Below are 11,667 nucleotides of genomic sequence, written 5' to 3' on the forward strand. Positions count from 1 at the left end.
ATGAGAATATTATCTCTATTCTCAAACCCGTCTCGAAACTCTCGATAATAATATCATTAATAATAATGATTTTTCTTAATAATTAAGAAAAAAAACTCTAGTTCATGACGTTCAAATCTCATTCATGATCCAACTTATCAACAAATTATAATTATGTTGTTTCATCTTTTTGTTTATTAAAACCATGAACTACAATAGTTTGAATTGTTTAAGTATTTATATATGTAATTAGATTATTTTATCAATATTTTTTAACTGAATTTGAAGATTTTTTTTTTGTTTAATTCAGCCGATATTTGAAACGACGGTGAGGATAGTGATTTAATTCACATCAATTCAGGGATGATGATGACAAATCCGGCCCGCCTCATTACCATTTTTAGATTATTTGAACTAGGATGAGGACTATGATAAAGATTTAATGTCTGCGAAGTCGAAAGAAGAATTTTCAAATCAAATAGATAGAATCGGGCATGGAGGCCTGATAAAGACTTAATCCCAACTATTATTAAACTAGAGAATCCTCGATTAAAAAAAAGGAATTGGGGCGGAGATAGGGTTGGGAAAAAATACCTGAAATTTTCGGTATACCGTGCATACCATATCGAAATATACCGCATATACCGATATTAACGGGATATCGAAAATTTCAATACCGTACCGAAATTTTCAGTATCGATATCGATATATGTATTTGAAATGTTCGGTAATTCGGTATATACCGAAATACCTAAAAATTATTATAATAAAATTATTTTGTTGTGATTGTGATGAAATTAACAATTTTTTTAAAAAAATTTCGGTATAGACGGTATTATACCGATACCATATCGAAATTGCGGTATACCTAATTTTTTTAGTAAGAACGGTATATAATTTATGTGATACCGAAATTTCGGTACGGTATCGGTATTCATTTTTCGGTATCGAAAAATTTCGGTACGATATATGGTATTATTAAAAGAAAATCGGTATACCGTACCGAACCATGCCTAGGCGGAGATACCATCATAGATATGATATTTATTATAGAGAGAGTTTCCAACTTTATGATATTAGAAGTTAGTTTGAGGGATACATAATTAAGAGTTAAGTCAAATAAAATTGTTATTTGAATTAGGAAAAATCATGACAGCGTTGTTAGGAAATATTAGGAATAGAAAAATGATATAATAAATTCTTATTTACTCGACAAATAATTATTTAGGTAGGGATACAAAATCTTAAAGCACCCAATGGAACGTAACAACTCAAAAGATATGGACCTCTCATATACCAAATTTCAAAGTGATCCGACCTTAGCTACGTCGCATGTACTCTGATAGATTCGACCCAAAATGTTTTTGTTAGGAGATGAAAGCCACACATTAATTTCAGGCAACTTGTTTGAAAATTTTCATTCGACGCGGCTTCAAATAGTGTTTTGAGATATTTATAATTTAAATTATCGGCAGAGAAAGTTATAATTTTGGCGTTGGATATTAGTTTCTATGCTATTTTGATCATTTATGTTGTTAAAATTCTATATTTTTTAATTTTAATGATGTTTTCGATAAATATCAATTTTCAAAATGCCATCGACTATCCGTCTGTTGGTAACATTTTTCTCGACTAATTATTAATCCCTAAAAATGTGAACAATGAGCCCACATGGAAAAAGGCTATTGTGTCATCACCACGTTCTTATGCGTGTAATCGCATTTTTTAAAGCAAAAGACATCTTTCCGAATCCTATAAAAATAAAAGTAACAACTTGGAACAAAATTTGAAACCCTAAAATTCAATCCATGCATACGTAGACTTATTGGCCCATCATACAGTTGCATTTTTCCTCAAAAAATTCATCAATATTATAATACAAAGCTAAATTATTGTTTGATCGTATTTTCCTCTGTACCTTGATTTCTGAAAGACTGAATAATAAATAATGAAAAAAGAAAAAAGAGAGATTCAGATAATAAATAAAGATAAGGGCCCGAAAACGCGTTTTTTTTTTTTTGTCATGGATGACAGAGAAGCACAAGCTGTTTTCTTATCCAATGGGTTAATAATTCTATTTTTGAATCCCACTTTATTTTAATTTATTCAAATTTATATAAATTTAGTGTGTACATCGACTATCCAGAAATTCATCAAAATTTTCTATGATATATATATGGTTTGATCGATATTTATAGACGTCGGAGTCGATCGTGGATCATTTATATATTTTATTAAAGGAGAATAAAATTTGATGTTTTTTTTTTTTTGAAACATTTATAAATGAATTTGAATATATATTTTGCATTTTCAAGTACAAAATAACTTCATACATGCACATGCATATCAATGTATGTGAGTGCATATGCATTCTATTTATTTTCAAACACAAAGAACACTCCGGGAAGCTACTGATCAATGACAGGATCCTATGTTTCTAGCAGTACACGTCTGTTTGTAAATATATAATATTCAGGATGTTTAAATAAGAATTATATATTTTGAATATCATTATTTAACTTCAGTCTAATAATATTAATTTATATACATAATATAATGATGTGATTGATTATAAGCCACCCCATGTGGCCAAATGACTTGGAGGTGTAATTAAAGTCATTTTCGAGGATAACAATTGTGGTTACAAGAAATGTAGATTAATCAACTATTTTATACTTAAATTATGGTTTATTGATGGTAAATATGGATTCCAGTCGGACAACTGAAAATTAAAAGTCTCCCATTTTCATTTTCTGAGCAAGAATTTTGTTGGCCTTTGAAAAAATTCATGACAATCCTCATTCATACATAATTAATTATGAAGTTTTTATTTCCCTTTATCTGTGGAAGACTCGGTCCAAATTCCACATTAAAAGATCTAACTTCAGAGGAAGCTAGCACATTGAAATTGAATCATTGTTGTTTAAAGTCTTTGTATTGTATAAATAAACAACAAATGAATGAGACTTGTGTGTTTAATCAACCTCACAACAAGTGAATTGGATCGATATTGGTTTTTTTCCCATTTATATCCGATCACAATTGTTGAAATGATTCTTAATCTATTATTTTTTGTTTCTCTACGACATAACATATAGAATATCCACGCTTGTGTTGGTGCGACGCGCGAGTCGCCGACTACAATGTGTAAACATGTGAACAAATTACATGACAATCAAAATTTGCCACTCTGTCATGAACTTATCGGACAATAGATCATAATGCAATGCTCATTGAGACCTTATAATGCCCAACTGTGATTCAAATGAGAATTCATATATAAAAACAGAAAAGTCCGCAAAAAATAGAATACTATTATTTTCCCGTCCAAAAATAGTAAAGATATAGCATTAAATAATATCTTGAGACTAACAAAAATATTTCCAAGACAAATTTAATGACTTCATATAATAATAATAACAACAACAACAACAATAATAGTGATAATAATAGTAGTATTACTAATAATAATGATGTCATCATCATCACCATCATCATCTATATATAAAATCAGAAAATTCTGGAAAAAAAAAAGAAGAAGAAGTAATATCAATCTTTTCCGCCTAAACAACATTATTAAATCTATAGAGTCATTAAATTGCTGAACAAATAAATTATATATATACTTTCGTTCATTAAATTGTATTAGTCACCATCAAATTAGTTTGTGTTTACGTTTCATGTGTGCAGACAAAATTTTCACATTATATACATGTTATATAATCCGTGCATCGCATTTTTAAGTATCTACTAGGATAAGTCGATACCTTCTATTTAGACCAGCTATTGACTATAAACTACGTTTAGAGACGAACTTACAAACAATATATTCCAATATTTTTATATGCATGGTTCACAACCAAGTTTCAAATTATGTAAACCTCAAGGCTATTATTAGATATACTCAGTTATATATACACACACACACACACACAAATAAAGTTTGGCCAATTATATTGTTAATATTCATGTCTGACTTCTATTTCATCACACTGATCGACCTAAAAACTTAACTTTAAGATCTTGTATACACAAAATTTTTGTTCACCTGGCTAGATTGTCCATAAATAAATCTAATATCAGTGATTGAACCAACTGCAACAAAATTGATTTCGGTCTTGTAAGGATCGATTGAATCGAACCAATTTGATCAAAGACATATATAAAGTTTTGTATTAAAGAAAAAAATTATAAATAGTATTAAAGTACTGATCCAAATCATCAGAAAAAATATAACATAAACTTTTAACTGAAACAGAAAAGAGCGTAGAAATAGTCAATTCATTACAAACAAAAAATACAGTGTTCTTAATTAATTACCAATGTGGTTAGAGAAGTCATTTTCATGTGAACTAAATGAAATCTGATTCTTTAATCAGCACATTACTGGATACTATCTGTCAGCCAATATTGAAATATAAATATTTATATTGTATATATATTTTCTTAAAATAAAGTATACATATGATATATATTTCAGCATTATATTATTGTTTTGACTGAAGGGATCTTTCTATTTTCTAAAACTCTCCATCTATAAAATATCAGCTCAGACCTCCCCTTCACAATCACTTACCACTAGCATTTTCCCCTTCTCAAGAAAGACGAAGAATTTAATTAAACAGCAGCAGCAATAAAATCGCAAAGAAGGAATTTGAAAAAAGAAAGCATTTCATTGCTTCAATCTTTTTCAAGAATGGTGAAGGCAGAAAGCAAGATCTCATCAACAAAGAACTCGAAATCTCAGTCGAAAAAGAAGTACAAGGGAGTGAGAATGAGGAGTTGGGGATCATATGTTTCGGAAATAAGGGCACCAAATCAGAAGACAAGAATCTGGTTGGGCTCTTATTCTACACCAGAAGCTGCGGCCAGGGCCTACGATGCTGCCCTTTTGTGCCTCAAGGGCTCTTCCGCAAACCTAAATTTCCCACTTTCAAAAGCTTTGCAGCAAAAGCTTAACCCTGAAAACTCAGCCATGTCCCCTAAGTCCATCCAACGAATCGCGGCGGCCGCGGCCAACACCACGTTTCTCGAAAACTCTAAAAACCCGATCCCACAATCTCTATTATCTTCTTCTTTTCACTCCGGTACTTCATCAACATCGACGACGAATGATTCAAATTCCTCGCCGTCACTTTCTTCATCTTCTTCCAATAACTACGACTCCAATATTCTGCAAATTGAATATGACCCCATCTCATTAGCTGCATCATCTGATCATCACGATTACATGGCTATGGATTCCTGGTACAACTTCGATTCTCCGAAGTACAATGACATGCTCGATGGGGTGTTCCTTGATCCGCTGATGATGGAGGATTCGTACGAATATAACGATATCAGTTTATGGAGCTTCTGCTGATCATAAATATATTATCAAGAACTGGAGTTCATATGCCTCAAATTATTTGTTTTCAGTATTATTTATTTATTCGTTTGATGATCTTCAGTTTATTTCTTGAAGGCATTAATTTTACACTGACATTGACAGAAAAAATTTCCATATATTACGTACTCTGAATTTTTTTTTTTTTTTTTTATTGAATTTAGTGTAAAGGATTTCACGAGAGGGACATATTTGTTGCCTCCCCCATGTGAATTCCTGTGTATTATGTATTTATTAGGCGTATAAATTATCTGGAATATATGTTTTTATTTATTTTAATTTTAAATTTTAGTTTTTCTTTTGTTGAATTTCTGGGTATTATTTTATATTTATTTAAGTTTCACGCTGGGGTGATTTTATACGAGTTTAATTTATGTTAGATTTAACTCATTAATAGGGCTTTTTTTAGAATATTTCACGTATCTTTGTCCGTGAGATATATCAATTTTGTTCATATTTACAATAATACGTAACACTTTACCATAAAAATAATACTTTTTCATGTGTGATCTAAACAAAATCAACTCGTAAAATATGTCAACTCACACTGCAATAACTCTTCTCCAAATTTCTTTTAATTCCCTCTCGTTTCAAGAAAACGATCCTTCTGAAAAATTAAATATTAGCATTAACAAATAACAATATTATAAAATACCCGTTGTCGAACGCGAGACATGGAGTCGAAGGATTTTGGTTTTGATCAAATTTTCCACATGGAGTTGTCATCTTTTATTAGATTTTCAGAGTTCCATTTCTTTATGTTTTTCTTACATTGTATTTGGTCTTTGAATTATTTAATATTTGGCAAAATTAATCTTATGGCCTACATAAATATGATGCCCCATTCATCCAATGAACATATGACGCTACCATTTGAGTATTAATTTCAAATTTATTTTTTTAAAATCAAAATATCATGTGGGATTAAACCGTCCGTCCAAATATATATATATAATTTAAATTTACCCTTTTAGTCTTACGCCTATGTGACGTACGTGATGTTTCTAATCATCAATTATATAGATAATTATTAGTTTGAGTCCTATAACAATTATTTAATAATCAATTATATTTTCCTAGATGATGAAATAGTTGAGCATTTGTGAGTGATAATTTGTTTGATTTTTCCGTCGATAATTTCTCGAGCAAGTCGAAGTTTGTTGTACATGATTTGTCCAATTTACATAGTCTAGTTTTCAGATTACTGCATTAACTCATGGATTTGCTTACTGCGCACCAAAAAATAACGGTTTCCGATTATATTATCATAAAAAATACATATTTTGTCAAATTAGAAATATTTGAATTTTCCACAAGAAGTACTCAATTTAAAGATAGCTTTCAGTTATAATTAATAAAAAGTATTGTAAATATAGATTTAAAATCGAATTTTTTTATAAAGTACAAAAAAATTTGTATAATTTACAGTTTAAATTCATTATTGTCGATTTCCTATGTATAAATATTGATGTGTAATATGTGTAATTAAATTTAGCCGAATAATTATATCACGAAAATCAATTTTTAATTATTCTTAATTTACATATCCGGAATAGATAAACATAGGCGAAATACTTTAGTACTTAGTTGAAAATGACCCAAAATTAATTATACTAAAATATATTTAGAAGAATAAAATTGATATTGAGACCACATAAAAGACTAATAATTATTTGCCCCCTAGTTGTATACCTTAGTAAGACTGAAATTTTGCCAAGAAACATGAAGTTTATGTACTTCTCGTTTGAGCTGAATTCTTTTGTTAAAATTTTTTAGGAACATACTAGCTAAAAAATCTGGAGATAAAAAAACTTTAATTTTTTAAAAAATTACATAAAATACTTTATTTTTTTAAAAAATAATTAAATAAAATATTTTCGAGCGGCATCGTATTGGAACCAAGTCTACTCACTATATCTACCAATTATTTTTCACAGGCCTCCGATGAAACGAAAAATTGACATCGTCTTAGTTCCATAATCCATATATTCAAACAAAGTCTATGAAGTTGAAGTGCAATAATATGATTAATAGTTAATGCCAACCAAGTATTATAAATTTTCGTTCCACAAACAAAGAACCTATTCGGTCCATGAATCACGTACAATCATGATTTCTTCTTCACCAGCTTCTCCTTCATCCTCTCCACGGCGCTTTTCAGAGTCCCTTCATCTTTGCAGAAAGTAAACCTTACAAGATTCTTTCCATCTTCTGGATTCATATAAAACACGCTCGTTGGGATCGCGACCACCCCAACTTCCTTGATCAGATACTCGCAAAAGGCAATGTCATTCTCGAGCCCAAAAGGGGTGTGATCCACCACCACGAAGTAGGTTCCTCTTGATGGAAAAACTGTGAATCCCACTGATTTTAAACCCTCTACCAGGATAGTTTTCTTGGTAATGTAATCCCTCCTCAGCTCTTTGTAGTAAGATTCTGGAGCCCTAAGAGCCGTCGCAGCGGCATTTTGCATTGGGGTGGATGTAGCGAAAGTGAGGAAAGAATGTGCCTGCCTCACTCCCCAGGTCAAGTGTGGGGGAGCTATGGCCCAACCGATTTTCCAGCCAGTAAGTGAGAATGTCTTCCCCAGAGAATTTAAGGTAATGGTCCGGTTGTACATACTGGGAAGCGATGCAATGGAAATGTGATCCATTTCGAATGCTAACTTGTCGTAAACTTCGTCCGAGAATACCAGTATGTCATGTTCGATGCAAAGGGAGGCAATAGCATCGAGTTCTTCTCTACTGAACATTTTCCCCGTTGGATTATGCGGAGTGTTCATCAGTATGGCTCGTGTGTCTTTCGAAACAATCTTCCTGAGTTCATCTATTGGGACAGAAAAATCTGGGGGCCGTAATGTGACGCACGTTATTTTAGCACCAGCCATGGATAATGTAGCTTCATAGGAATCATAGAACGGAGCAAAGAGAATAACTTCGTCACCGGGATTTATCAAACCTAAAATTGTTGCAGCAATTGCTTCAGTGCATCCAGATGTGACGGTGACCTCCTTCTCGGGATCAACCACGAGGCCAGTATCTTTCTTGAAACGCTCGGCCACAGCTGAATTTAGATCAGGAACTCCATATCCACGAGCATATTGATTTTTACCATCCCTAATGGCTTGAATAGCTGCTTCTTTTACAAACTCTGGACCATCGAAATTGGGAAAGCCTTGTCCAAGGTTGATAGCTCCATGCTTGATGGCAAGACTGCTCATTTGTGTAAAAATTGTGGTTTTGAACTTCTCCAAGCGATTGGCAACCTAAGAAGGGTGGTAGCCATATCAAATACAGAATCCAATATCATCGAGGTTAATTTGCAGAAAATCGTGTTACAATAAATTCATTTACAGCAGTATTTTGTAGCAATAGAAGTCAATATAGCCTAATACAGACAGGAAACTGAATCTTCTGAGTATGTAGTGAAGATCGCGACACATAAAAAAGTCAGCTAAAATTAGATAGTAGAACATGCTTCCACCAATAATAGCCTCCAAATCGAAAAAAAATACAAGTCTGGTTCCAGAAATTGATGAAAACAGACGATGAGGAAGGGGCTAATGGTGCCTCATAAGTTCATCATCCTCGGTAAAAGAGGTTCAATAACGGAGAATGAGGAGGAAAATAATGTGTACTAAATCGATGTCGAGAAAAGACAAGTGATTCGACCTGAATGTGATAGACTTGTGTTAATTCATCACTCCAGTCTCCAACATTGAAACACAACGTTTTTAATTCAATTATGAACATCTCCAATAAAATGGATATTTGTCGTACTCAAGCTAACAGAACAATAAAAAAGTACTAGAAAGTGTGAATGTACCTACGGCTAAATTTAAAATGCACAGGGCCTTGTTTTTGAAGATTTTGGCATCAGAACGAAATCAATAACTGGCGTGAACAAGAAATAAAAACTTCGATTGGCATCTTCACCTTTTCCCCTTTTGGCGTGCATTCCATTATACTGTAACACTCAGGATGCTGAAAACTATTGACAGACTTTCATGATAATCACGAGGCTTCCCAATTCCAACTAAAAGCCCCGTATCACAATTTCCCAATCACTACCCGTTTCCCCAAATTGAACTCTGCAGAGTATCCCACCATAACTCTAACTTTTTGCACTCAATCAAACTCAACATTCCAATAATTAGGGTTCAGAAAACACAAAAGAAAATCCATAGCCAACGCATAAAAAAAAATGAATCTTGCGCAAGCCAATCAAAAGGGTCCACCAAAAACCCATATCAAAAGATGTCCATCCAACCAAAAAAAAAAAGAAATGGGCATCACCTGTAGAGGAGGTGGTTTCTGGATTGATCCGTCCAGAGTTGAAACAGGTTCTTGCTCAGTAGTAATGGAGGTGGATATTGTGGAAGCCATGATAGCTGAAAGCCTTGTGCTGCAACCAATGCAATAGATTCTAGGAGTTTTAAAATTCAAGCCGTCACATGTGGACAATGTTTGGCAAAAACTGAAGGATTTGAGGGTGTAGAGTCTAAGCATTTTGTGGGACGATGTCCAGGTGCAATGAATTGAACCACGATGGACAGGGCGGGGATGAAGCATGAGCGGCGAGCTATTCTTGTAATTGGTTGAAAAGTTATTGGGGAAGGAAGCTTGATACATTTTTCTCTTTTGGTGTTAAATTTAAACCAATTCTTCTTATATTTTAGGAAAATTATGGAATTTGATATTTTATGACGTCAAATTTTAATATAATATTTTTTGTAATAATTTAGTTCTTTTCAAAGTGACTCTAATATATTAATTTATGTCACCATAACAATATTTTTAATGATAAATTATCATAATTACTAAAATTAGAATTTGATAAAAATAATATCAAATTTTACAAAAACCAAATATACTCAACCAAAAATGCAAAGTTCCTATATTTTATTAATTATAAAATTAATGGACAAGTAAAGAACAAAACCATGGAGCATGGCAGAGGTTGATCCTTGTAAGCTTGACTTACATAAACATTACAAGGTTAGATTTGGACATCAAAAAGTAATTTGAATTTCAAATCAAGAAATTTAAATTTATAGATTTAAGAAACACGAAAAAATTAAATAACTTTCTATTAAGAATTTCAAACCAATTTCATAAAAATAAATAAATAAAATCACTTCAAGAACAGTTTAAAAAAGCTCTTCTTAAATGAAAATATTTTAGTTTGAAGCCCATTAGTTTAAAGATCTCTGAAATAATTTGAATAAATTTAAAATCTTTTTTGTCAACTAAAACATAATTTATATTCATTACCACACATCTTGGGCTTTTCTAATGAGTTGGATACATTAATCAAGAAGAGCTACACATTATATTTTGAGAACGGACCATTTAGTAATTAGGGCCCATGAAGAATTTGATTCTATTAAATTTTACCTATCATATGTTCCTACGAGTAAATAAGGAAGCATTTGTAAAATAACATTGGTCAACTATTTTTTTAAGAAAATGACATCCTCAAATGTAATAAGAAATGAGATCTGAGAATCGCATCTATAGGATTCACCGATTGAACTATTAATGTCCTACTTGTGTTGTTTTTTTTTTTTAAAAAAAATAGCTATCTCATTGGTAATATATCGTCTCTGTGAATCTGGTACCAACCCTCGATTTGTTCGATTCTTTTTAGAGGAGACGACTATTTTCAAAAACAAAACACACACTGGATTCATTGGCCATAGTTGATATTGTTGTTGAGTGAAATGTACAATATATTCTAATCCAATTGAGGAAGATGGCACGATTATTTTACACTAATCATGATGTCGCATGCAAAAAATAAAAATAAAAAAAAAATTGTTGTGGTTTTAAAAGAAAATGAAGAAAGCCGAGCCCTCCACGAATTTGAAGTAAAATAAAAACAGACGATGATGGAAACATGACGCATGTAAACACAACAAAAATAAAAACATTTGATTAATTAATTAATTAATTAATTAATACCCGAATTAAAAACTAATAAAATTTGCTATATTGTAATACAAATGGATGACCATGACGTAAGACAAAATGTTGATGCCCTGTCTCGTTACAGCTGCGGACTTTTGGTGTTCGGTGGAAAGTCGTATAATTGAATCAAACATATAATTATTTTTTGAATTAAATCTTCCAAATTTTTGAAAAAGAATCGTCTAATTATGGTTTGAAACATATCAACTCTATTAATATTTACAATAAAAAATAATATTTATAACGTAAAAAGTAGTATTTTTTAATGAGTAATCCAAAATAGAAAATCTGTATCACAAAATTGACTCATTAAATCATTTCACGAGAGTTTTG

At 31.6% G+C, this 11,667-nt stretch overlaps 2 protein-coding genes across 2 annotated transcripts; one reads left to right on the forward strand and one right to left on the reverse strand.

Moving 5' to 3' along the window:
• Positions 1 to 4,546: 4,546 nt before the first annotated feature.
• Positions 4,547 to 5,679, forward strand: LOC142553805 (ethylene-responsive transcription factor ERF014-like). Its single transcript, XM_075664311.1, has one exon. The coding sequence runs from the start codon at positions 4,676 to 4,678 to the stop codon at positions 5,339 to 5,341; it is 666 nt and encodes a 221-aa protein (XP_075520426.1). The 5' UTR covers positions 4,547 to 4,675; the 3' UTR covers positions 5,342 to 5,679.
• A 1,691-nt stretch (positions 5,680 to 7,370) lies between these two features.
• On the reverse strand, positions 7,371 to 9,977 carry LOC142553807 (uncharacterized). Its single transcript, XM_075664314.1, has 2 exons — positions 9,661 to 9,977; positions 7,371 to 8,630 (listed from the first exon to the last, which is right to left on the reverse strand). The coding sequence occupies exons 1-2, from the start codon at positions 9,934 to 9,936 to the stop codon at positions 7,473 to 7,475; spliced, it is 1,434 nt and encodes a 477-aa protein (XP_075520429.1). The 5' UTR covers positions 9,937 to 9,977; the 3' UTR covers positions 7,371 to 7,472.
• Positions 9,978 to 11,667: the final 1,690 nt, after the last annotated feature.

The sequence above is a fragment of the Primulina tabacum genome, chromosome 8 (genome assembly GCF_025594145.1).
Source record: "Primulina tabacum isolate GXHZ01 chromosome 8, ASM2559414v2, whole genome shotgun sequence".
Lineage (NCBI taxonomy): Eukaryota > Viridiplantae > Streptophyta > Magnoliopsida > Lamiales > Gesneriaceae > Primulina > Primulina tabacum.

Bases quoted from the DNA above. Each gene is read 5' to 3' on its own strand.
- LOC142553807 (XM_075664314.1), bottom strand. From the start codon at position 9,936: ATGCTTCATCCCCGCCCTGTCCATCGTGGTTCAATTCATTGCACCTGG. The intron at 8,631-9,660 runs GTGATGCCCATT...CACCCTTCTTAG, and splicing joins AGAAACCACCTCCTCTACAG to GTTGCCAATCGCTTGGAGAA.
- LOC142553805 (XM_075664311.1), top strand. From the start codon at position 4,676: ATGGTGAAGGCAGAAAGCAAGATCTCATCAACAAAGAACTCGAAATCT.